The 27,261-nt window shown below is 48.5% G+C and overlaps 2 protein-coding genes across 2 annotated transcripts in view; both read left to right on the forward strand.

The window, feature by feature from the left end:
* Window positions 1-9,628, forward strand: part of rapgefl1 (Rap guanine nucleotide exchange factor (GEF)-like 1) — a 19,912-nt gene extending 10,284 nt beyond the window's left edge. Inside the window, exons 3-16 of the mRNA XM_070980340.1 lie at window positions 801-899; window positions 2,239-2,396; window positions 2,772-2,869; window positions 3,213-3,325; window positions 4,391-4,558; window positions 4,640-4,737; window positions 5,010-5,132; window positions 5,643-5,821; window positions 6,161-6,251; window positions 6,693-6,743; window positions 6,879-6,966; window positions 8,520-8,584; window positions 8,871-8,925; window positions 9,441-9,628. Coding sequence (XP_070836441.1) covers window positions 801-899; window positions 2,239-2,396; window positions 2,772-2,869; window positions 3,213-3,325; window positions 4,391-4,558; window positions 4,640-4,737; window positions 5,010-5,132; window positions 5,643-5,821; window positions 6,161-6,251; window positions 6,693-6,743; window positions 6,879-6,966; window positions 8,520-8,584; window positions 8,871-8,925; window positions 9,441-9,565 — 1,511 coding nt within the window. The 3' untranslated portion in view covers window positions 9,566-9,628. The remainder of the gene's footprint in view (window positions 1-800; window positions 900-2,238; window positions 2,397-2,771; window positions 2,870-3,212; window positions 3,326-4,390; window positions 4,559-4,639; window positions 4,738-5,009; window positions 5,133-5,642; window positions 5,822-6,160; window positions 6,252-6,692; window positions 6,744-6,878; window positions 6,967-8,519; window positions 8,585-8,870; window positions 8,926-9,440) is intronic.
* Window positions 9,629-22,441: 12,813 nt separating this feature from the next.
* Window positions 22,442-26,804, forward strand: LOC139342980 (nucleoside diphosphate kinase B-like). Its single transcript, XM_070980338.1, has 5 exons — window positions 22,442-22,587; window positions 24,528-24,660; window positions 25,350-25,451; window positions 26,098-26,210; window positions 26,643-26,804. The coding sequence occupies exons 2-5, from the start codon at window positions 24,544-24,546 to the stop codon at window positions 26,758-26,760; spliced, it is 450 nt and encodes a 149-aa protein (XP_070836439.1). The 5' UTR covers window positions 22,442-22,587; window positions 24,528-24,543; the 3' UTR covers window positions 26,761-26,804.
* Window positions 26,805-27,261: the final 457 nt, after the last annotated feature.

Consider the following 27,261-nt stretch of genomic DNA (forward strand, 5'->3'; position numbering starts at 1 on the left):
GTATCGCAGCAGACGTGTCTCCGGCGGCTCGTCGTCAGTTTGATGTTTCGTCTCCTTTAAACTCGTCGTCTGATCTTTGAGCTTCACTTCAACAGCAGCAGCTGAACATGTCTGCATGGCCTACATTCAGAGTGTGTGTGTGTGTGTGTGTGTGTGTGTGTGTGTGTGTTCAGAAAAATAAATGTGTGGCAGACACAAACTGGTGACTTCCCATGCTAGCTATGCTAACAGCTATGCTAACAGCTTCCCTCTGCTTTCAGTCTTTGTGCTAAGCTAGGCTCATGCCCTCACGCACACTCTGTGTGCTGGTTGTGTTCAGTGTGTCTGATGTGTGTGCGTGACTGTTCGTGTGTGTGTCTGCGGCTGTCGAGCCTGAACGCAGCTCAGACGTCCTGTTCGCTGAGTGTCTGCAGGTCATTGGTCGGATCGTCCGTTCGTTATCAGCTGACTGTCTTTGGGTTTCAGACACGGCGTGGCGTGTTTAACTTCTCTGTGATTGTTTACATGAAGACGCTAACGGCCGATGAATCAGTGCTGTAGAGACGCCGCCACCTGAAACTCATCTCATTAAGAAAAAGTCCTTGTTGAGGTTTGGTGTCAGCCGGGACTCGAACGTTGTCCTCAGTCCTGTGTTTGTCTCCATCTTTCTCCCTGCGTGGACTTTGTCCCTCTGCCAAGTGACTTGTCTCCGTGGACTTTATTGGAGACGGGCCTTTATTTGTTCCAGCTTCATTTGAGAGTTGAGGTCACGTTCAGGTACAGTCTGTAAAACTGAGCTCTCTGTTTGTGTCTCCGTTTAGACACCCTGTTGGACGACTTCATGCTGACGCACCCCATCTTCCTGACGGCCGACCGCTTGCAGCAGGTCCTCCTGCAGCAGTATCCTTCGCTTCATCAGCGTCCAGCTGTGACCGCATCACTGTGGACGTCCACACGTTGACTGCTGGGACACGCTTCTGTTGCTTTCAGTCTTGTAGATGCAGGTTTGTGTTTGTCTGTCTGTCCAGCAGTGTCCCATCAGCATCTAACGAGCAGAAACGTCCTGATCTGAATTCCTGCTCTCCAGAAGATTAACCTTAGCTCGCCAGCTAGCTCTGTTAGCTGTTAGCAGGGTCTTAGTACAGCCTTTGACTCAGTCAGTCCACGTTGGTGACAAGGACAGGAGACAGAACAGCAGCAGCACCTTTGTTAGAGAAAGGTTAAAACCAGAAGGACGTGAAGCTGGATTTAGAAGTCTGAGTCGATGCTGCGTCATTTAAAATGCAAATGAAGTTTGGTTTTGTTCTTCTGTGCGCGACAGAGCGATCGCCGTCCTCTTTAATACTCCTCCACACACAGACGGAGAGATGAAGAGCTGCAGGGAGGACAGAATGACGTGGGCGGAAGATGAGTGGGAGGGACAGACGGACAGAAACACTCGTCTTCATCTTCATCTCCTGCTTTTTTCCTCCTCAGAGAAAAAACTCAGAAATCATCTTTTGTCACATCAGACCTGTAAGAAATGAGTCCTTTCAGCGTGAGACGTTCAGGGACTCGTGCAGATTGTCAGTAACTCAGAGCGCTGATCATGTGACTGACACTCTGCATCAACTCCAACCTGAAACACGCGATTGTGTCCAAGTGGAAGCAGGAAGCATCAGAGCGCCGAGCTGGTCGGCCCCGAGCAGGCAGGCCTCTGATTGGTCCTCTGTCTGTCAATCAATCACCAGTCGATCATCAGAAAACTCTGCTGGTAGTTTTCTGATGATCGACTGAAGGTTTCAGACTTTCTGCTCCAGAAAAGAGTTCAAACATTAAAACGACGTCACGCCGCTGGACATCAACAGGAAGTAGAACTCAGCGCAGGAAGATTCACGCCATCTGATGAAAGAGTGAGAACAGCAGGTTTTACTGGTGGTGGTGGTGGTGGTGCCGCCATCAGGCCGCTGAAAGTACTGCACCATCAGAGAGGCAGCTCTGTGTGTGTGTGTGTGTGTGTGTGTGTGTGTGTGTGTGTGTGTGTGTGTGTGTGTGTGTGTGTGTGCGTGTGTGTGCGTGTGTGTGTGCAGGGGTATGTGGGTCATCATGGCGGCGTGGTTCTTCTCAGCTGAGAGCAGGTGAATCCTGATCATCGTTATTGATCTGGATGAAGAAACGTTAACTCCTTAACTGAACTCAACAGATTCTGTCTGGAGACGGAGGGGAAGGAGGGAGAGGGGCGAGGGAGGGAGGCAGAGGGCGAGAGAGGAGGAGGAGGAGGAGGAGGAGGAGGAGGAGGAGAGACGGATGCAGAGACGGAGGCGGTGATGGACGGAGCAGAGAGGAAGCAGGCGGTGCTGAACGTCGCCTTTCGATACCTGGACACCTACAGAGAGCTGCTGCAGGAGGAGGGCGAGCGCAGCAACAGCTTCCCCAAGGTCTGACACACACACGCACACACACGCACACACACACACAGTGTAAAAATACACACACACAGTCACACACAGAAATGTCGATCATCTTCTCAAACAGTGGAAATTCTCTCTAATGGTCTCCCACACACACAACAGAAAGAATAACACACACACACAGGTGATAACACCTGCAGGGTGGGACCTGTTGGTTTTGACTCCTGGTTGTCATGGAAACAGGAATGAGTCATCCCAGCACACCTTGAGAACTTTGACTGAACTGTGACAAATATGAAGCTGAATCTGTGCGTGTGTGTGTGTGTGTGTGTGTGTGTGTGTGTGTGTGTGTGTGTGTGTGTGTGTGTGTGTGTGTGTGTGTGTGTGTGTGTGTGTGTGTAGGAGCTGTACCTGTGTGCGGTTCAGGAGTTGAGTCGGTATCCTGAGCTCGTGGAAGACGTCCTCAAACTGCAGAGATGGACCGAGATCTTACACTGCCCGTAAGACACACACACGCACACACACACACACACACACGTCATGTATTTACTGCATATTTCTAATGTGTTTTTCATGTTTATCACACATTGACCATATATTTATATACTGTATGTTCATCATGGCCATTATTTGTAACATGCTTATTATATATTTGCCTTGCCCATCGTATTGATCACATATTGATTATCTGTCTGTGATCATACTCTTTATTTATTATGTCGTCACTTATATTTTTAATTTGTGGAGCACTTTGTCAGACTGTATGGACACATCATTAATGAGCACTTAACTTTGTGTGTGTGTGTGTGTGTGTGTGTGTGTGTGTGTGTGTCACGTGTTTAGCTCTGACGAGGAAAAGGAGAGCAGGAAGAAGCAGGTTCGTCCTCTGTTCAGACACTTCAGACGGATTGACGCCTGTCTGCAGCCCAGAGAGGCCTTCAGAGGCTCTGATGAGAGTACGACACACACACACACACACACACACACACACTCAGTCTGTATCATCTGTGACACGCGGCTGAAATGCAAACACACCTGCAGTCTGAATAAACAAATCAGAAACCGACCGACACACCCAGGACACACACACAGCTTCATCTTTTCAAAGAGTCACAAACCCAGGACGCTTTAACGTAGCTTAGCACAAAGACTGGCAGCAGGTGGGAACTGTTAGCCTAGCTTCATCAAAAGAGAAAAAAATCCACCGTCCAGCAAATCCAAATCTGTCTGTCTACATGTCGTATCTTGTTAGCCAACAAGCTAATCGTCAGTCCATCCTGTCGTCAGCTAAAGCCCGGAGTCCAGACCGAGAGGCTGACTGTAAACAAAGCAGGCCTGAAAGCTAGCTCTAAGCTAAGAGGAAGCTAACACGAAACTAATGGGGCCAAGAAGTAACTGTTAACCAACAGGAAGCTAATAGTTTTCTCTTATTTTCCACTCACTTATCACACATTTAGCATCTATTTATTTTTAGGGACCAAGAAGCTAACTGTCAGCTAACAGAACCCAGAAGCTAACTGTCAGCTAACAGATCCCAGAAGCTAACTGTCAGCTAACAGAACCCAGAAGCTAACTGTCAGCTAACAGAACCCAGAAGCTAACTGTAAGCTAACACAACCCAGAAGCTAACTGTCAGCTAACACAACCCAGAAGCTAACTGTCAGCTAACACAACCCAGAAGCTAACTGTCAGCTAACAGATCCCAGAAGCTAACTGTAAGCTAACAGATCCCAGAAGCTAACTGTCAGCTAACAGAACCCAGAAGCTAACTGTCAGCTAACAGAACCCAGAAGCTAACTGTCAGCTAACAGAACCCAGAAGCTAACTGTAAGCTAACAGAACCCAGAAGCTAACTGTAAGCTAACAGAACCCAGAAGCTAACTGTAGGCTAACAGGACCCAGAAGCTAACTGTAAGCTAACAGAACCCAGAAGCTAACTGTAGGCTAACAGAACCCAGAAGCTAACTGTCAGCTAACAGAACCCAGAAGCTAACTGTCAGCTAACATGTTGGTGTGTCTAGTCTTCTGCAGGGTCTACACTCCGGATCACTCCTACGTCACCATCCGGAGTCGCCTGTCCTGTCGGGTCGGAGAGATTCTGGCTCTGGTCCGAGAGAAGCTCCAGTACAGCGAGGACCAACCGGTCCTGCCCGGAAACCTCATTCTGGTGGCGGTGACGTCGGCCGGAGGTCAGAGCTCGTTCCCGCCTCAGCTTTACGAACTTTCCTGTTGTTGGCTGTCACTAACCTCGTTCATGGCTGTGTGTTCAGAGAAGGCCGTGTTCCGCCCGAGCGACGAGGCCGTTTTCACCACGCTGGGAGTCAACACTCACCTGTTCGCCTGTGAACCGTCTGAGCTCGAGTCGCTGGTGAGCACTTCATTCAGTCATTGGTGACCCATTGAAAAAAACACGTTTTGCTCATTTGAATGAAATAATTGATTTTGATTCAGTTTGTGTTCAGAAAATAAAAAAACATAAGAGTGTGTGAAGGCTTTCGGTGTGTGTGTGTTTATGTGTTGGGGGCTTCCTGTGTGGCCCCCTGGTGGCCTGGAGGGTTCGGCGCCTCCACGAGGAGCACGTGGAGTTTCTACATGATCTGGATCTTACTCGTGTTTAATGATCTCTTCATTCACCCTCAGCTTCCTCTTCCTGAGGAGATCCACTGGTCGCCAGGTGACAGCAAACTCCACGACATGTCGGCAGAGGAGGTGGCCAATCAGCTGGTGGTGTTTGACTGGGAGCTGTTCAGCTGCGTGCACGAGGTCAGTGAGCTCGACGACAAAACGCTGTAACGGAACCAGGAAAAGCATCAAACAGGTTTTACTCTGCTGCTTTGTTCTTTGTTACTCTCTGGCTCTGACGTGACTCAGTTCGAGGCTCCATGACCCCCCATCTCTCCATGACCCCCCATCTCTCCATGACCCCTCATCTCTCCATGACCCCCCATCTCTCCATGACCCCTCATCTCTCCATGACCCCCCATCTCTCCATGACCCCTCATCTCTCCATGACCCCTCATCTCTCCATGACCCCTCATCCGTTCCTCAGACTCAGATAATTGTGACGTTGTCTGACCAAAGATCCTCACGGACGAGTTTCTCCTCATCAAACACAAAGTTGACGTCATGGCGGGTCGTCGTAGTTTTCTCTGGACTCCAGCTGGACGGGGGCCTCTATTTGAGAACACTCTGTCCGTGTATCTCCTCCAACAACAGCAACAGTCTGGACGTCTCAAAAACCATTTGTCTTTGTCTCCGTGGTGTCTCCTGCAGGTGGAGTTCGTGTGTTACGTGTTTCATGGAGAGCAGTCCCGCTGGCGCCCCCTAAACCTGGAGCTGGTACTGCAGCGCTGCAGCGAGGTGCAGCACTGGGTCGCCACGGAGATCCTGCAGTGCCAGTCGCTGCCGAAGAGGATCCAGCTGCTCCGCAAGTTCATCAAGATCGCAGCACTGTGAGTCCAGAGGATCCTGGATCCTGAATCTCAGAGTCTCAGAGGGTTTCTGCGTTTAGCGCTGCGCTGCGGTGGTCTGACCGGAGACGTCGTTTCACACCATGTGACAGCTCTGTGCTCGTTGGCCGCCGGACGTTAAACCAGGAGATTTCTCTGATGGACGCTGACGCTGAAGGTCAAACTTCAGTTTCAGACGCCATCAGTGCCACAGAAGTCGTTCGTTAGCGTCGCCGTTCGGTCTGATGAGGCTGAAACCTTTCACAGTCTGTCTGTCTGTCTGTCTGGACAGACGGACTGGGACGTCCTTCCTGTCCTAACGTGTCTCCGTCTGTGTTTCAGCTGTAAGCAGCAGCAGGACCTGCTGTCCTTCCTCGCCGTGGTTCTGGGTTTGGACAACCCCGCCGTCAACAGACTGCGACTCACCTGGGAGGTACAGCACTCACCTGACTACCTTCAGACAGGAAGAGGGGCATGCTGGGTCGTCACCTGATCGCTGATTAACTACGAACCAATGAAAGAACACAAGCTGATCAGTCTGATTGATTTTAGGTTTAATTATTGCAGTTTTTGATTGTTTTTAGTTTTGCTTCATTTCACTTGTTTTTTATCTTTATGTTTTTTTTTCTTGGTCTGTTGATAAACTGATTTTACGTCTTTGTTTTTATTGACATTGTTTGTGGAAACTGATTGATCCAACTCAAGAATCAATTATTGATTATTAGTCTGGACACTTAATGAGACAAAAGGTCAGCGCAGACGCACAGCAGATCCGATCAATACGATCAATATGATCAATATGCAACAGCACTGAAGTAGTGTGCGTGTGTGTGTGTGTGTGTGCGTGCGTGTGTGTGGGGGCGTGTGTGTTCAGGGTCTCCCGGGGAAGTTCAGGAAGCAGTTTCAGCAGTTCGAGAGCATCGCGGTGAGTAAAAGAAGGCCGGTTTCCTTCTGATCTGATCCCGTTTATGATGATGAAGGTCATCATCATCATCATCATCATCATCATCATCATCATCATCATCATCATACTGACCTTTGACCTGATGTCATCTTACAGGATCCATCCAGGAACCACAAGTCCTACAGAGACCTGATCACTGGCCTCAGACCTCCACTGATCCCCTTCACACCTCTGCTGCTCAAAGGTGAGGCTGCGCTTACACCTGCTGCTTTCGGCTAAACGCTAACGTGCTAACGTGCTGAGACGGCCTCGTCTCCGCTGTGATTGGCTGCTTCTCTCTGACGGTTGGTCCGATTCACTGAAGTCTGAAGAATCCGTTTGATCTCTGGGAGCTGAGATTAGATGACCCTCGTCCTGATGTCCCCTGAAGCAGTTAGGGACCAGACCACGTGGAGCCTCTGAGCGCCGATCAGCTGATCTGCTTCATCACTGGATCATCTGTTCGTCTTCATCCTCTGAGACTGTTTTTCTCCAGCTGTCGACCAGATGTGACGCTGCTGTACACGTTAGCACTTTAGCTCCAGCTCGCTAATTAGCCCTTCTGGCTAATCAGCTCCATGTTACCCTGTTACCTGCCACACACACACACACACACACACACACACACACACACACACACACACACACACACACACACACGTTCAGCCACTTCAAAGACCCCCCTCTTCATCGTTGGTTTTCCTCTTCATTCATTTTCTTTTCATCTCGTCTTCAACTGCTCTCATTCAGCCCGGCAGGTTTACCCACATGCACACGCACGCACGCACGCACGCACACACGCTCACACACACACACACACACACACACACACACACACCTACCTTTCTTCTGCATTCACTCGTTTAGTTTGAAAAGACTTCAAATGAGATTACTGTACACGCTGTACGCCTGTGTGTGTGTGTTTGCGTGCGTGTGTGCGTGCGTGGTGTGTGTGGCCTTCAGCTCTGTCTCCATGGTAACACAACCAGAGAGGGAAGTGAAGGGTTAAAAAGAGAAAAACGAGCGATCAAAGCGAGTCTGTGGAGTTTGCTGCCCCCTGTGACTGAAAAATGAACTGCAGCAACCTCCTGACAACAACAACAACAACAACAACAACAACAACAGATTTTATTCATCGAGTGTTTTCCTCAAAGACACTCCACACACGTTGAAATGGTCACTGAACACACACACATCACACACACATCAGAGATGCAGGTGTGAAAAGGTGCGTTGTGGTTAGCGGTGCAGCCTCGATGTGTTTGGGGAGGGGTTCCAGAGGGAGGGGGCCGCTGTGGAGGCTCTTTAAGTCGGTGGACAGAAAGAGTGTGGAGGTGAAACCGAGGAGCCGTGAAGAATAAAAACAAACATTTAAAGACAGAGACGTCCACAGAAAAACTGACTTTTACTGTAAAATCCAGGAAACGCCGACGTGACAGCAGCTCCACATCAGACAAAACTGACTTCCATCAGTTTGATAAGAACAGCAGCAATAAATATCCAATAACCACAAACTGGTTTATTTTGTAATCACGTGACGCCAACGCTCTGAAGTAAAACCTGATCAGATGAAGGACGGACGTTTGACAGCGTCCCATGAGACATCACACAAACTGACAGAAAACAAACTGAAAACGAGGACGAGAGTCTGCTCCAGTGAAGACGAATGTATTGATCCGCTTCAGTCTGTCTTCATCAGTAAAAGACGAGTTGACCTCGTCCATGACTGAACTGTCTCTGTCTCTGTCTCCGTCTCAGATTTGACGTTCCTTCATGAAAGCTGTAAGACGTTTCATGGAGAACTCGTCAACTTTGAGAAGATGGTGAGTCGATTTTCTTCTTCTCTGTCAGACCTCAGATCAGCCCTCAGAGTCTCATCAGCGTCAAACGTGGACGTGTCCCACCGTCTTCAGGGTGAAGACGAACACATTTCTGATTGATTGAATAAACGTGACGTGAGTCGAGGAGGAAGATAACTCCTCTTCTTAATCCTCAAACTGACTTTCAAGCTGCAGCGACTCGTTTCAAACGTCGAGCTTCTGAACGAGACTCTGAGAGGCTGAAAGCAGACTGAGACTCACCTGCACCTCCTCACTCCTCCTCCTGCAGCACAAAGTGGCTGAGATGGTGAGGACCATCAGACGATACAGGAGCAGCCAGCTAGGTGAGGCACACACACGCACACGCACACGCACGCACGCACACACACATAATCAGTGAAAAGTTTCTGCTCGCTCACGTCTGCAGACGTCGTAGTTATTCGTGCTGATGACACTTTTCTCCCACAATGCAATGCACAATTGGACAAATGGAGGAAAATATTTGGGAAAACTAAATATGAGTTTCTCGTCTGAACCACATGACGTCTCTAACTGGCTCTGACATTTCAGAGCTGCAGTCTGATTGGCCACTAATCACGTGAACTGCATCACTTCCTGTTTACCTGAAACGGTCGAAGTTTGTGAATACTGTAGTATTTTCAAAGCTACATCAGGATGCTGAGATGATCAATGTGCCTTCACAATAAAATGCTTTTATTGTGAAGGCAGTGTCTCCGTCCTGGCCTTTGTCTCCATCTGGTGGCGTCTTTGTGTCACTGCACCTCTGTGTGCTGCGACTGATGATTTAATGTCCCTGTCGTCTGTTTTCCTTCCTCCTCCTCCCCCCGTCACCCGGTAGCCATGGACACAGAGACGTCCCCGTCCCACCTGCAGACAAAGGCCTACGTCCGTCAGCTACAGGTGATCGACAACCAGAACCTGCTGTTCGACATGTCCTGCAAACTGGAGCCCAAAGACACATAAAGGAGAGGACAGGAGACAGATAAAGACACAAAGACACACTGATGATGAGGAGGAGGAGGAGGAAGACGCAGGAACAATAAAAGCACGGAGCCAATGGACGGAGGAGGAGTCTCACACTGGAACTGAAAACCTCCCGGTTCTTCCTCCTCCTCCTCCTCCTCTTCATCTACCTTCTCCTCCTCCTCCTCCACCCACCACTCTGACTCTTCATTTGCTTCTTCTTCTTCTTCTCTCCCTGCACCTCCTCTTCCTCTTCCTCTTCCTCCCTCATCCCTGCCAGCAGCCCTGACACTCATGGAGTCGCCTCCTGAGACGTTGAACCAGTTGGAGTTTGTGTTTCAACCTCGAGAAGCTGCGGCGACAGATCCTCGTTCTTCGGTGGCCATTTTATCCCCAAACCTGCTGTCCGTCGGTCTGGAACGCCGCTGACCATCAGAGACGGTCTTCAGCAGCCTCTGAGACCCTCTGCTGTCCAGGATTTGGAGGCTTTGTCCTTCAACACTCCCTGAAAAATAAATGAGAAAACAACATTTGTGACCCAAAGATCAGGATCCAGAACCTCTCAGGACCAGGTCAGATCAGGCTGAGGGGACACCAGAGGCCTCAGAGAGACACCAGAGGCCTCAGAGGGACACCAGCGGCCTCAGAGGGACACCAGCGGCCTCAGAGGGACACCAGAGGCCTCAGAGGGACACCAGAGGCCTCAGAGGGACACCAGAGGCCTCAGAGGGACACCAGAGGCCTCAGAGGGACACCAGCGGCCTCAGAGGGACACCAGAGGCGTCAGAGGGACACCAGCGGCCTCAGAGGGACACCAGCGGCCTCAGAGGGACACCAGAGGCCTCAGAGGGACACTGACCAGAACTGATGCCAACATGCAGTCATGAGAGCAAACTCATGTTAAAGCAATAATTTCAAGTGTTTTCACAAAGTCTGACCACAATCACAACAAAAACAACAATAACAACAACAACTACAACAAGTCCAAACCAACACAACACCTTTCTACAGGTTAGATCATTCCACTGAAGACGAGACTTCATCGATCTCAGAGCAGAGACTAACGTGGTGGACATGGTGTCTGTCCAGAACGTGAATCTGCGTCAGAGCGGATCGACGTCCTCACCGACTCATCACCCATGATGACACAGATGCTGTTCTGAGATCAGTTTTCACCTGAGGTTGTTAAAAGACGTCCAGCTGGAGGAAAACCTCAAAGTCACATCGAGATGAAAGCCGACGAACCGTTAAAAACATCAGTAATTAGATGTGACGGTGAGACGTCGCCGCTTCCACTGAACAGCTGTGAAGAAGACATGAACCGTCCTCATGTCGCTGGACTCGTCCTCACCCCACAGAATCTCCTCACTTTCCTCCTTGGAGGCTGACCAATCAGACTAGAGCCAATCTGATCATCCGACTGACACCTGCTGACCTTTGACTCACCTGTTCTGGGAAAGTCTGCCTTCATCAGACAGTGTTTCTTCACTTCCTCTTCATGGCTTGTTCGTAGCCCTCGTGTTGCTACGCTAGCCGCTTCCCTCCAGTCCGGCTCAGGAGCTTCTGGCTCAGGTTCAGGATGAAGGGACTGCCGTCACTGATCGCGTCTCATCCACATTCAGCTCAGATCTGAACCACGTTTCAGAAGACGTCAGCAGGAAGTGTTCCTATCGTCTGCTGTCACGTTCTGCGTCAGCGGGTTCATCTCATGCTTCTGTCATCAGAGAAAAGGCTCGAGGGACGAGGTGGTCTTACACTTCAGTAAGTGTGGTGTCTCTGATGATCTACGCACAGAAAGGCATCATGGGTAACAGTCTGTTACAGACAACAAAACGCTGCTGTTAACCAGCTGACTGCTCGATCCCACTTCCAGTTTGGGAGGCAGAAACACGAACAAAAGCCACCAAGTCAACGTCTGCGAACGTACGAGCTTCTAAACACACCCGAGGACATAAGAACGCCGGCGGACGAGGACGAGGACGAGGACGAGGACGTAAGAACGCCGGCGGACGAGGACGAGGACGTAAGAACGCCGGCGGACAAGGACGAGGACGAGGACATAAGAACGCCGGCGGACAAGGACGAGGACGAGGACATAAGAACGCCGGCGGACAAGGACGAGGACGAGGACGTAAGAACGCCGGCGGACGAGGACGAGGACGAGGACATAAGAACGCCGGCGGACAAGGACGAGGACGTAAGAACGCCGGCGGACGAGGACGAGGACGTAAGAACGCCGGCGGACGAGGACGAGGACGAGGACGTAAGAACGCCGGCGGACGAGGACGAGGACGTGCAGCAGCTGTTATCTTCCAGCGTCTTCTCTCTGAATGAAGCTGTGCAGCAGAAGCTCAGAAACCTGCCATCTGCATCCAAACGCAGTTTATTTTTCCATCAAAATAAGGAAGTCGGAGGACGCCGTGGACCACGTGGGTCTGTGACTGAGCTCAGTTCTGGTTGGTCTGTTCATGGCTGACAGCAGCGGTCCGGCCGTCAGGCTGACCTCAGATCAGCTGCCACACTTCACGTAGAACAATCAGGAACTTCTTTCTTCACGTGGACGCAGGTTTAACCGACATGACGGTGCGTTCACTGACAGTACTTGTGATGGACTTACGGACGCTTTGGGACATGGGTCGTGGTGCGTTCGTGGACTCAGATCACATGACAGGACTGGCCAGTCAGGATGTTTCCTTGCTGGATCAGTGTGTAGATGCTGGTTTTCTACCCAACGTGATCTCAGTTTCAGTCCGAAGACGTTCGTCAACTCTTTGCTTTCAGGACTTCGCAGTGTCAAACGTGTCTCAGACGTGTCTCAGACGTGTCTCTACAGACGGCTGCAGAGTTCACGTCGTGCTCACTTTAAAGGACCAGTCCGCTGTGTTTGTATGTTTTAACCAGTTTACTACAAATCTCGCACCGGCTGCGTCAAACCGTCCTTCTTCAGCACCGTTTTCCAGCGAGGTTCAGTTCCTTCAGGCGGCGCTTTACTTCAAATCAACGCATAGGACGGACCAATCACAGCCGGCACGATGTCGGCGCGCGTATCAGTCGATTCGTAACGGAAAAAAGTCAAAGAAATGTTTCTGCTGAGTTTGTTTTTGCACTATAAAATGTTACCGCGTACAGCGACGACAGCTGAAAGTGTTAGAAGACAGTCTTGTGCTCATTGGCTGTAACATTGAAACCTCGACACAAAGCACCAATCAGAGTGGATATTGATCAGCACGTGGCTTTGATCAATGTTTGATTGGCGTCAGGTTTGTTCGTTCAGAAGCTGAAGAGCAAAAACAGAATTTATGACGCGGTTTGGAAACGGTGGACGGCGGCGAGCGCCGGAGCAAACGGGCTAAAACATGCAAACACATACAGAAAATGATCTCGAGCTGATTGAACTGATCATCGCGGGGCAGCCAATCAGCTCTGTTTGCGGGATGACGTCATACCGGAGAGATTCATACAGACAAACAAGTCGACAGGAAAACTTCTCAGCGTTTGGGATCTAACTGCTGAACGACCAATCCGCTTTAAGGAAGGACCCGATCGGCCCCACGGAGCTGCCCCACCATTGGTCGGTTCTGTGGATGGGCGGGTCGGGGTCCAGGCAATAACCGAGCGACAGGAAGTGAAGCTGGTTGGTCGACTTATCACAGCAACAAAGCACTTTGCCAAACCTCAGGGCTCAGAGACAGAGAGGTTTTGTTTACTCCTTCTTCTCGATTTTCAGTCGTTCGCTTCAGTTGAGTCCAGTTGTGTTCGATTGGTTCTGTGTTTGTACAGCTGATCACACTTCAGTCATATTTACTATAATAATAGAAATCTGCAGTCGTTGTTTTTCTGCTGTGATCACCACCAGGTCTGAGTCCAGCCGAGTCGCTGAGAAAGCCTTCATCTGAAGTCTGAACGGCCAATCAGAGCTCAGGTTTGACAGCTGAAGGCTAGCAAAGACGTGAGTGGCAGCTTTTTAAAGATAAAGTTAAAGAAGCTTTAAGCTGTCGGAGTTTCACGTCTTTGACAGATTAGAAGAGTCCAGACAGAAGGACTGAAGATGAAGGTTTCCTCTCAGTGCGCTGAAGAGTTTCACCAGCCATCATGTCGTGTTTAACCTTCACAGATTAAGACTTCCAGCTGCTCACCAACGTTTCTCTTTGCCCACAGACCCTCAGAAACTAGAGAGATAAAGTCGGCACTTTATGAGAAATCTGTTCAGTAATTTTACCAGAAAAATCCTAATTTAGTAACAAAAGGCTGTAATACTCTGAGATTAAGGATTTTCACTGTTGAGTATTTAAAGTCATTTTCATGAAGATGTCCTCTGGATGCTTTGCTTTGTGGTTTGGGTGAAACTCTTCAGGCGTCAGGACGGCTCGTGTCTTCGTGAAGACGTCCTGAAAGCTGTCGATGGTCTGAGCGTGCTGTCTGTGCTCAGCTCTGGTGGCCAGTGAGACCTCGTCATTCTCCATCTGTACCATAACATCCAGTTTATAAAAGCTCAGCGAGGCAGATCCCGTCCAGAAACAAGTCCTCCTCCGACCCACGTCAGAGCAAGACCAGGATTCAGCTCCGCCAAGTCCGGCGTTCAGACCAACAGCTCACAAGCATTTTCTTTGATTCTCATCTCCTTTTGGGACCTGGTTCTCAGTTTGCTGGTCTGGGGACGCCATGGACACACAGTCCAGTCATTTTTCTTTAAAGTCTAGTTTAACTTGTAACCACACCCACCAGTGATGTCACAGTGCACTGAGCACACCCTCAGTGCACTGTGACATCACTGCAGTAAGACGTCAGGACTTTCAGCTCTGATCCTCAGAGATCTTTGCCGTAAAGGAGCAGCTTGACGCTTTGAGCTCTCACTGTTTGATCATCCTGGAAGAGTTTTTACGACGTGAAATTCAGCTTTTCAACAGCGACGTGTGAACGAGGCTGCTTCATTCTGGACGGGACTAAACCTGCAAAACTGTCCCCTTTGACAAGACCTTCAGTCCAATACGGAGTCTTACGATCTTTTTCTCAAAACGGAAGAATCTTTCCCAGAATTCCCACAAACACCTGAACTCTAACGCGCGGGAGTTCCTGAGAACGTGATTTCAGACTCCAACAGTGTGAACTCTGAACGATAGCAGTTCAGATTCTCAAACACACGTCGGACTCGTGCTGTTTGATGTTGAAGGTCTTGTCGAGGCGGACGCTTGCGGCGGTTTGGTCGGGTACGAAGTGTAAAACCCAGCGAAGATGACATCATCACTAGTCTGCCGGTGGCTCTCTCAGGACCACTTCCTGGGTGTCGGGCATGATTATGGATCTCAGTGTAACTGTGGGCAGAAACAGACGTCCTGAATCTGAACCAAACGAAACACGTTCAACGTTAAATCTAAACCGATCAAATTTCCAATTTTTTGGACCAATCACAATCTGCCTGTAGTTGTGCTGGGAGGCATAGTTTTGGGAGGCGGGCGGCCTCTTGGGTTGAGGCCGTCCGCTGAGCTGCCCGCGTGAAAACACTGAAAGAATAAAACGTGTACATAGTGCAACCCTGTAAATAAGCAAATACTAACGGAGACTATATTTTATGTATGAGCTGAGCGAGAGAGGCGCTAACTCAAGGAGAAACATTTGATTTGAAGTTTTCTTTTTGTAATGTGAGAGATGGTGTACAGCGAAGGTGGGCGCGAAAGACGTGACGATGAATTCATGGTTTTATGAATTGTACAGTTGAATCTTCAGTTTGATCGTTCTGTTGTTTTCTATCTAAAGCTTGGGGTTGTTTCTGTTAGGGTTTTTTGTACAGAAGTGGCTGTTTACATCGATAAGTCCTTATTTCTGTGAACGTCAGACAGCCAATGTGATTGGAGCACAGGCCTGGGGGTGGGCGGGGCCTGTTGGCGTTGTGTGAACGAAGATTTAGGAGAAACGCTACAAAACAGAAAGCAGTGAGTGTCAAGGACAAACGAAATCTAAGTATAAAGTCTAAATATTTTGAGAAAAAAAAGTCAAAACGACATGAAGATGTTTAATTTTAACGCCGTTATAACAAAGTTCAAATTGTGTGTGAATAAAGTCAATATTTCAAGATTAAAGTCCCAATAATTAAGTCTTAATTTCGAGAGAAGTAGTTATAAAATGTCAAGGTTGGAAGGAGGAACAGGATTTTAAGGAAAAACTAATTTTACGAGACAAAGTTTTTATGAGAAAAATGATATTTTTGAAGAAGTAGGTTCCAATTGTGCAAGAAACGTTATATTCAAGCTGGTTTAGAAGAGACAAAAATACAGGAAGTGTTAATGTTTCATGAGAAAACGTCATAACACGAGATTAAGAATTAGAATAAATCCAAATCTGTTCTCTGAAGGTTTTACGACTCTTCTCGTAGTCCAAATTAAACTATTCTTGAAGTCCTGTCACCTTTTTCTGGTAATATTACTTTATTTTTCATGGCTGAAATCACAGCCTGTTTCCACTTTTACAAAAGGACAACTTTCCCTCAGAAAATGACTTTTTTTTCTAAATGATGAGCTCGTGATGTTTGTGAAACAGATGGATCGCAGAGCTGCTGATGACAGTTTTAGGCTGATCTGAAGCTCAGAAATGGAACCTGGTCTCCTCCAGACCTGCTGCTCCTCTGCGTCACACTACAGACACTGAAATAAAACCTCTGGACAACAAACGCCTGCCTCACACTCTTCTCTGAGCGTCTGTGACTACACACACCTCAGCACAAACGTTAGCATGCTAACGCTAAACTAAGCTGCTGAACAGCATGTTAGCATTTAGCTACATTTGGTAAATATTATGCTGAATTCCACAGGTAAACAGGCTGATTGGTAACAGGTGAGAGGATCATGATCGGGGATGATGTGTTCACCACTTTGTGAACACATGATTGGATGAATGAGATGAACACATGCACTCAGAGACACATTGGAAATGACTGATTCTGATTTGGTTTGGGTTCGAGTCCCGACTGATCTGGATTCAGGGTTGTTCAGCTGGGTCATGAATTTACCCTCAGGGATCAATAAACCTGATTTTAACCCGAAATGATCCATCAGAATTTATTTGTCAGTAATACTTTATATTTTTAATCTGATTCTGCAAAATTACTACAAACTGAAGTAGTCAGATAGGTGTACCACAGTAAATAGAATATTTCCCTCTGACATTCTGTGTAATTGAAGTATAAAGTAGCAGAAAATGGAAATACTCAAGTAAAGTACAAGTACCTCAAAATGATACTTAGTTACTTTCCACCCCTGCAGAAATCAAAGCATTGGACAAATGTGAATGTTTGTTCTAGTTCATACACACATTCGTCCACCGGGGGGCAGAGTCCACCACGCAGGGTGTCACCTGCTCGTCAGGACAGCTGACCAATCACACACACCCTCACACACACTGAGGGTGCAGCAGCGGCTCCAGCATCCACCCAGACACACTTCAACAGGCAGACTGCAGGCCGGGAATCGAACCAACGACAGCTGTACCTCTGGACCCACAGCCGCCACCGCGAACGTCTGAAACATGTTTCTTTACAGTCCATCGACTTCAGTCCGACCTGGCGTAACACACCACAGCACACACATCCCATAATAAGCAGTCAGTCCTTTGACAGTCAGACCTTTGACTTGTCTCTCGTGTGTTGTTGCTCTGCACGGACAGCAGGACAGGCCTCAGTAACGTGAGAGGACACGGCTGTCCTGCAGGTTCCTGTGGTCCACATACATCCCAGCGGGCTGGTCTGCAGTGTGTGCATGTGAGAGGTGTGTTTTCATTTCAGTTGATAGCGTCCCTGCATCCCCCCGTCCCCCCCAGGACTGCAGGCTGGATCAGTGTCCCCCCTGAGAGGACAGCTTTCCACCCCTGATTAGGAAAAGGTTTATATTTAGGGTCAAATTTGGGGGAAGGGTGAAGGTTGGAGCTTCAGATTAAAGACGCATTCAGTGGATAGTGTTGAAGAGTGTGTGTGTGTGTGTGTGTGTGTGTGTGTGTGTGTGTGTGTGTGTGTGTGTGTGTGTGTGTGTGTGTGTGTTTGTTTCAGTCTAATTTCAGTTATTACGTAACAGGTGCATGATGGGACAGTTAGCCTCACTTACATAATGCATTACACCTTCTAACTTTACAGAAGGGAACAAGGACTCAAATCCTTCAGTGAGAGTGAAAATACTCCATCACGAGTAAAAGTGCTGCGTTCTGCAGAAGTACTACCAGCACAATGAGCTCAGTACATGAAGTACAGTGTAAAGTGCCCACTGAGCAGGTAAAGGTATATTTTTCTATATTGAACTACGTGCAGTGAACATCTACTGAACGCTCACGTTTCTGTCTGCAGCACTTAAACAAAACATGCATGAAGTAAATAAATGTGCACAGGAAAAATAAATCAATACATAAAGCTGAAGTGAAAAGTATTTATCAGCAGAAACTAAATGTACATAAATGTACATAAAGATCAAACGGAGCACACAGCAGCGTCTTTGATGAACACGTACGTAACTCGTATGTTTGCGTCTGATATGAAAACCTGCTCTGACGTGTCGTCAGTTTGTGTATTACTGCTGCTGTGTACTTTCATTTACTGTACACACTTTGTACTTCATTTGCTCAGTGTGTGTTTTTACACCTGAGAAGTAACCAGTAGTTAGAATGCAGTAGAAGTATGAAGTAGCACAACACAACAATACTTGAATCCGATAGAAGTAGGCCGACTTCTGTCCAGACCTGAATGTGACTCTCATGTCTGATCTGAGTTCTATATCAAGTGAAGGCTAACTGGTAAGCTAGCTGCAGCTAGCCTTTGCTAAGCTAAACTTGATTTTTCCCTGTTTCACCTGTACTCTATAGAAAAAACACCCATTTTAATAAGCTGACATCTCAGTTATTAATTAGTCATTTCACATAATTAACTGAGGAAAACAAATCCCAGCTAAACGCCTGCTAAAGCTAACTAGCTTGCAGGTCTCAGTAGCAGCCATCACAGCTTTTGATACCAGTAAAATCCATGTGATTCAGTGCTGAAGCCACATTTAAATCACATATTTAAGTGATATATTGAGTTAGTATACTGACTTCAGTATAATAGTAGTGGGACAGACAAACAACTAACACAGCAGAAACATATTTGATTCCTCTCAGCTACAGACGATGAATAATCAGAATCAGAACCAGATATACTTTATTGATCCTGGCGGAAATTGTTTAATGAAGGTTTTTTTTTTTTTTCCCAAATAAGGGTTTTTTTTTTTTTTTTTTTTTTTTCAAATAAGCTTATCCAAAGACTGTGTTCCCGATCTGCGTTATTACGTTCTATTGTGACGTTTCTGTGGGTCAAAAAGTCAGCTGAGAAGGTAGAAAAACTTTACCGTGACCTGCTTTAGCCTGTGTGTTAGCATGGTATCATGACCTGTTAGCTTTAACCTGTTTGTTAGGCTTTAGCCTGTGTGTTAGCATGGTATCATGACCTGTTAGCTTTAACCTGTTTGTTAGGCTTTAGCCTGTGTGTTAGCATGGTATCATGACCTGTGACCTGTTAGCTTTAGTCTGTGTGTTAGCATGGTATCATGACCTGTGACCTGTTAGCTTTAGCCTCAGGCTGTTAGCATGGTATCATACTCGTTCCCATCGAATGCATATTTCGGGGCCTTTTACAAGGTTCTTGTTTAACCAGCTGGAAACATTAAGAAGTCAGACAGAGACAAATAGCTCCCGGCGCTAATGTTAGCTCAGTAGTTAGCTAGCTGCTTACAGCTGATGAAAACTGCTAATGACAGTTAGAATTTCATCCAGCATACATGAGAAGCTTCCTTTGTCTCCTCCTGTCTGAAATCAAGGAGCCGTTTGATACTGACGATGAATTTAAAGGTAAATCAGCTGCTTTACCTGTTTATAAACTTTAAACTGTTTATGTGCTGTGCTAAAAGAATGATTGACAGGTTAGCAACAGGAACTATGGTATGGTATGGTAAGGTCAACCTCTGACTTCACCTGCCATCAGCAGCATGGCAACAGAACCTGGAGCTCTCTGATTGGACGTTTCTTACAGCAGTGCTCTCTGGGACATGCAGTTCTGAAGTGAAAAGTTAGGCTTGTTAAAGCGAAACATGCATCATTTTGACTTTGAGGCAACGTTTAGACGTGATTTGTGTTTTTCCAGCGACCCGCCGCCGCTCGTCTGTGATCCGTCTGTGGGCCTGATGCAGCAGCACGTCTGATAACCTGATATCTGAGCGACAGACTGAAGCAGCAGGTGACCGAGTTCAAACCCATGGTTAAACATGGCAGCGCTGACACGGCTGAGCCGCAGCCAACACGCCGACTGTATGTGACACATCAGCCTGCCGTGTCAGCGAGGCGCGTTCTGTAACGGGAACTACCGAGCGCTGCCAGGTGATCAGCTGTGTACTGTGCAGGTGTGCAGCTGAGGTCAACGTGAAGGTCGAGCTCAGGCGTGGTCCTCGTCCCACCGAGTGCCACCTTCAGTCGTTCCTGTTCATCCTGAGACTTCAGGTGAACCGTCCTGTGAGCTGAACTCCAGCTGCGGCTTCGGCCACCATGACGCTTTGAACAGCCACGTGGAGGCGTGTCTGAACACCGGCCTGTGTGTGTGTGTGTGTGTGTGTGTGTGTGTGTGTGTGTGTGTGTGTGTGTGTGTGTGTGTGTGTGTGTGTGTGTGTGTGTGTGTTTGTGTGTGTGTGTGTGTGTGTGTGTGTGTTGTACAGCGCTCTGCGTGCTCAGCGTGAGACATGAGACATGAGACACACACAGACAGACAGACAGACAGAGACATGAAGCACACAAACATAAAATAATCATAATCAAAATAAAGCGTAAATTTCATTTATAGTTAAATTCTTATGAATTATTACACGTTCTTATTGATAAATGTGCGGCTCTAAACATTCAATTAAATCCACCTTTGTGAAAGGTAAATAATGTCTGATCTGTCAGCGAGCAGCAGATTTCAATCACAACATCACGTGAAAATAAACACCAACAACAAACAAACTGACAAACAGACAAACCTGAAGCAGCTCAGTGACGTCTCTGACCCATCGATCAATAACAATCAGTCTCTTCCACCGACAGAGATCCAGACGCTCCAGACTGACGCTCAGCCCGAAACGCCTTGATGATCCACACGAAGACGTTTCTTCCTCTGCGTTTCCTCCACTCAGCGTGGACATGTTGGACACGTGACCAGTGGGATCTTCCACAGAGCTGACCACACGCATGAAAACATTCATGTTCTGTGCTCTGGGTGTCATTTTTATGGACATTGTGAGGCTTCCTGCTGCGTTCCAGCCAATGAGGAGCAGGAAAAGTCACCTGCAGGCGTCTGTGCTGAGCGCTGACAGCCTCCAGCAGCTAACATCTGGTTAGCATCAGCTGGTTTAAAGCACTTTATTTTAGGGTTGCCACCTTTCAGAAATGAAAATAAGGGACGTCCACCACAGCTCCTCGGGGCCATGACCACCGCGGCCCCCGTGGGGGGGGGCGCCCGCAGCAGTGGTATGTTTGATTTTGTGCCACTGTTTTTAGTTTAGTAGTTAAAGCCTGAAATGCTTTATTACCACTGAACACATTCTTTATTGTGCGACATCGTTGCATATTAAGTGCTGTTAATTAGGCCACATAAAGCCGTAATTACATGCATCCCTATTTAACGTACAATAAGGAAAATATTAACAAAGTGCCGTATGCACACAACTTAGTTATTACACAATCAGTTAACCTAGTTAATGAGACAGGTCAGATGAGGTCATCCAAACAGTTAAAGCACACTAACAAAAGATTTTATGCAATGATCACTGAACACTGTATATACTGGGGTCCTGCGTAGATCCCGCCATGACAGTTTTGCTGGCTTTAGTATTTCCTGTGTTTTATTTTGTTCATTATTGTTGGATTTAGTGTTGATGTGTGTGACAGACGTGTGTACTGGACATTTGTGGAAATACGGAACAACATTTAACTGTCTATTAAAGGACGATTCCGTATTTTTGGGGACGGGTGGCAACCCTACTTTATATACAGTTAGCTAGTTTAGTCCAGCGGAGGCCAACCCGGGGCTCGGGCCCCTCCAGAGGGTCAGCTGATCAGTGTGAGGGGCCGTCAGATGATTGATGGGAAGAAAGAAGAAGAAGCTCTGAAACACAAACCTGTTTTCAGCTTCTGGACTCTTTAAACATTATTTAACTGAAACCGTCAGATGTTGACCAGCTAAAACCAAATGACGGACGGCCCGTCGAGACGCCCGTCGAGACGCCCGTCGAGACGCTGCGTCCATCTTTGATAACGAGCTGATTCTCTAAACGTACGGAGGTCAGTGAAACCTGTCAAACAGCCAAACGGAGGAAAAGAACCAGACTTCCTCTGAGAGGCAGGAAGCGTCCGTGTGCTGGCTCGGCCATGTTTGACCCTCAGCTTGACCTCGCTCACCTGCTGCTTCGCTCTGTCACTCAGATATCAGGTGTTGACGTGCTGGTCGGCGCACACGCCTTCAGCGCGTCACGTGGGGGCGTGAGTCAGCGCCGGCGCCTGTTGGTGTGTTTCCTGCGGTGGTGTCGTGTGTCTGTGTGAACCTCTGAGCGGCTTCTCATGCAGCCTTGTGTGCACGCCGAGGATCATGGGTAGTGTAGTGTTGATGGACAGCGCGCAGGCTTTCCAAAAGTGTCTTGTCAAAAACTGTCCGAGAACGTTCTCAGCCTGTCCTCCTCAAACTGTCTTCGTCTGTCCAAACGTGTCCTCACACAGACACGTTCCACAGGAAACTGAACGTTTCACTGCAGGATCTAAATCTGGAAGGTCCTCACAAAGATAGACACGCACACACACAGATCTGTCAACCAGCGACACATTCAGCCACACACACTCTACACACACAGCCCTCCCCCAACACACACACACATATTTGGACGCCCCCCCCCCCACAGCCATCCCTTTAAATAGAGCTCCTCTGCAGCTCTTCGGCCTCGGTGATCGCATCCCCGCTGCTCGTCTTCACAAGTTCTCCTCAACCCGAATCCAAGGTAGATATGAGCACACACACACACACACACACACACACACACGCACACACACACGCTGTTTCTTTGAGTGTGTGTGAAGCTCTGAAATGGTTGATCGTGCAGTGATGTCTGCAGACGTCACGTCGAGTCTCAGCTCAGGCTGGACTTCATGTTCTGCTGCAGGGACGTGTTGGACAGCTGCAGACAGCTGCTCGTGGTCCACAGACCAGAGACAGGGATCAGAGCGTGTCCGGGTCCAGACTTCAGGGTCGGGGCTTTGGGTTCAGGTCTGGTTAATGAGATCTTTCAGTGTCTCACGTGTCTTTGTGTCTCGGCCTTTGACTGCAGACTGTCTCCCTGAAGCTGCTCATGAGCTCGTGTTCAGGCGACAGGAACAAACTGATGTTAAAGCTCTGACTTTCACTTTGAGCTGCGTCTCTGCGTCTCGCTGCGTCTCTGCGTCTCGCTGCGTCTCTGCGTCTCGCTGAGTCTCGCTGAGTCTCTGCGTCTCGCTGCGTCTCTGCGTCTCGCTGAGTCTCTGCGTCTCTGCGTCTTGCTGAGTCTCGCTGAGTCTCGCTGAGTCTCTGCGTCTCGCTGCGTCTCGCTGAGTCTCGCTGAGTCTCTGCGTCTCGCTGCGTCTCTGCGTCTCGCTGAGTCTCGCTGAGTCTTGCTGAGTCTCTGCGTCTCTGTGTCTCGCTGAGTCTCTGAGTCTCTGCGTCTCTGCGTCTCGCTGAGTCTCTGCGTCTCACTGAGTCTCTGCGTCTTGCTGAGTCTCTGTGTCTCGCTGAGTCTCTGCGTCCAGCTGCCTTCTGGTTAGTCTGAATCCTCACAGAAACACATGAAGATGAAGATGAAGATGAAGATGAAGGCAGTGTTTCAGACCCTTGGCTCTGACACTCAGAGCGCCATGTGCTTCCTAACAGCTGCTATCACCCCCCCACCACCACCCTCCCCCGCCCCACTTAGCAAAGCCCTGATTGGCTGACTGAGCGTGGGCGTCTCCCAGCTGTTCTGAGTGAATGAACGAGCCTGTTGAAGGACTTTTTAGGTAACAAACATCATGAAAGGAAGTATTTTTAGATGAAGTGTCTGTTCCTGTACAGTGATTAGAGGTCAGAGGTCAAAGGTCACGACCTTCTCCAGAAGTTTGCTCAGGAAACGACACGTTTCTCCTCAGTTTGAGGCGAGAGCCTGAGGACAGAGCACGATCAGGCCGCCCACAGGACAGAAAAGGACACAGCTCTGATCGGGTTTGATAAATCAGCAGAACATAATCTCGATATGTGACCCCGAACCCTAATTATACTCAGAAACGTCAGCCTGAAGGTTTGGACGGACGGTCCTGCAGAGGACGGACGGTTTTCCATTCTCTCGGGCTGAACTGCTGCCAGAGCCGAGTGCCTTCAGCGGGCATCAGCGTCTCACAGAGGGACACCCACAGGCAGTAAAATTAGAAAGCCGAAGCTTTGTCCAACAGTATGAGACAGTGTCATCTTTCAGTGGACGGTTTCCTGCTGAGAGACAAGAATCACGTCCAAAAACTCAGACGCAGATCAGATGTCACATTCAGCAGAGTGAAGTTTCTCTAATGAGCAGTAATTTAATACGACGTCCACGATGGAAACACATGATGATGCTGAACACGAGCTGAAGCGTGACGTTTCCAACAGTCCACCGCACCTGTGAGGCAGCGGGACGCGAGACGCCGACGTCCCGCTGCCGCTGCAGAGCCGCGGTTAGTCTGAGCGCGGCGTCCTGCAGCGGCACAATCCATCAAACAGCTGTTAGATCAGCCGCCATAAGCAGACCTCAGGTGAGCTGCAGAAGAAGAAGAATGAGTGAAGACGTCGCTGACTTCCTGTCTGTCAACTTCCTGTCTGTCAACTTCCTGTCAAACATTCTGCCTTATTCATGATCAGAGTTCAGGGTTTAACTAACTCTTCTTCGTTGGTGTCCTGCAGCCTTCTATCAGCCGACATGGAGCGTACCTTCATTGCTGTGAAGCCCGATGGCGTCCAGAGAGGACTGTGCGGCGAGATCATCAAGCGCTTCGAGCAGAGAGGCTTCAGGCTGGTCGCCGCCAAGTTCATGCAGGTGAGACGGATTCAAGCCGGAAACACCTGAAGTCAGCAGGAAGAACCCGACTTTCACTGCGAACTGACTCCAGAAATCGCACGCACGCACGCACGCACACACACACACACACACGCACGCACGCACGCACGCACGCACACACGCACACACGCACATGTTGTGTTTATATCACTTGTGGGGACATTACATAGACTTCCATTCATTTCCTGGAGTATAACCTCATCCTCAGTCTGCACCTTCACATTTCATCATTTATATTAAGGGGACCTGCAGTTTGTCCCCATAAGACAGGTGAGTCCCCACAACATGATAAATACCTGGTTACACACACACACAGACACACACAGACATACACGCGCACACACACGCATGCGCACACACACGCACACACACTGCAGGGTTAGGACGACAGCTGTTGAGCTGAATGTTGTTCTGAAGGATTCACACTCGTATCACTATCACACACACACACACTGTAGGCATTCCCAGCTGTTTGTGTGTGTGTGTGTGTGTGTGCGTCCAGTAAAGCATTGTTTAAGTGCTTATGTTTGACTGACAGTACCTCCAGCTGTCACAGTACTGCAGTGCAGTAAAAAGTACCACACTGAGTGTGAAGCAGCAGAGTTGAAGTAACTGTACTTTGCTGTGTGTGTGTGTGTGTGTGTGTGTGTGTGTGTGTGTGTATTCAGGCCTCTGAGGACCACATGAAGAAACACTACCTGGACCTGAAGGACATGCCTTTCTATGCTGGACTCTGCAAATACATGTCCTCTGGACCCGTCCTCGCCATGGTAACCATGACAACCCCTCTGCTGGGCGCTGCTGTGCTCTCGCGCGCGCGCGCGCGCGCACACACACACACACACACACACACACACACACACACACACACACACACACACACACACACACACACACACACACACACACACACACACACACACACATCCCACTCATCTCTGGCACTCCTGTCAGTCAGATATCTTTCTCTGTTTATCTCTTTCCATTCCATCAGCGCTCTCTCTCTTCACACCCTCTTTGTTTTCAAGGTCTCTCTTTTTCCTTCTTCTCTCTCTCTCTCTCTCTCTCTCTCTCTCTCTCTCTCTCTCTCTCTCTCTCTCTCTCTCTCTCTCTCTCTCTCTGGCTCACCTCTGTCAGGCTGTGAGGTCACACTCAGGTGTGTCCTCTAACAGGACGCTCAGATGATCAAAAGCTTCAGTTTAGTCCAGATTCGTCTTCGCTGGCAGGTTCAGGGTTCAGTGGCGTCTTCACCGCCAGGCGGTGCTGAAGGAAGTATTCACATCGTGTACTTAAGTACTAGAACCACATGCACTCATGCGCTGAGAACGTTACGGATGAACGAAGGTTCGGAGTGACCGTCAGCGACCCTGACGCCTCCCTGAGCGCACAGGTGACAGGTGTGTGGGTGTGTTTCAGGTGTGGGAGGGTCAGAACATCGTGAAGCTGGTCAGGATGATGCTGGGTGAGACCAACCCTGCTGACTCCAAGCCCGGCAGCATCCGTGGAGACCTGTGCATCAACATCGGCAGGTGAGCGAACGCCGACAGGTGACACACCTGTTTTACATTAAACCGACAGAGAATGAGCAGTAAAATGTAAAATGTCCTCAAGGGTCCAGATGATAAATATGAATACTTCACTGACTGTTCATTCACTCAAAATTATGATATAAAGGCAAATCTGCATCTTAAAAGATGAAATTAAAAATGATGAAATACATCAAACTTGTTCAATTATGAGATACTAAATGAAAATTGTAACGTTTTAGTGGAAATGACGAGGTCGACAGTTTGACCATTGAGAAGTCATTTCTGATTTTTCTTTGGTCGTTGTCGGGCACTGACGGCCTTCCATACCTGGTGTGTGACGTTTAGTGAACGATTCACACATCGTGGTCCTTTGTCAACCTTTTGATGACATCACGACGATCGTCTCTGACTAATGTCCTCCTGCTTTCTCAGGAACATCATCCATGGCAGCGACACCCTGGAGAACGCCAAGACCGAGGTCGACCTGTGGTTCAAGGCCGAGGAGTTCGTCTCCTACACCCCCTGCGCCCAGCCCTGGCTGTACGAGTAAACTGTCCAATCGCCACCCAGTAAACTACACCCAACTGGACCCCCCCCCCCATCACACCCGTCGTCCCAGCAGTCGATCCTCTGACATCGTCCTCACTGAAACATGTAGCTCTTATCAATAAAGTTTCATGTTAACACAAACCGTCTGAGTGCTGCGTCCATTAACGGCCAGAAGTCTCTTCCCTGTTTGTATCCTGTTAGCAAAGCTCAGTGAGGCTGCGCTACATGCTAACAAGCTCGCAATGACAACGCTAACGTGCTGATGTTTAGCAGGGGAAATGTTTACCACAGTGGCCATCAAGTTTAGAGTGCTAACAGAAGCTAATTAGCATTTAACGTCATCAGTTCTGCAGGTATGTGACCATAAACCAAAGTGTTGGACACATCAACATGTTGACCTGATGGTGGCGCTGGATAAAAAGTCAGAGGATCAATAAAGTGATTACAGTCCATCCTGAGGGGAACTAATGACATCCCATGTTAGCATGCTGACATTAGCATT

The sequence above is a fragment of the Chaetodon trifascialis genome, chromosome 15, assembly GCF_039877785.1.
Source record: "Chaetodon trifascialis isolate fChaTrf1 chromosome 15, fChaTrf1.hap1, whole genome shotgun sequence".
NCBI lineage: Eukaryota > Metazoa > Chordata > Actinopteri > Chaetodontiformes > Chaetodontidae > Chaetodon > Chaetodon trifascialis.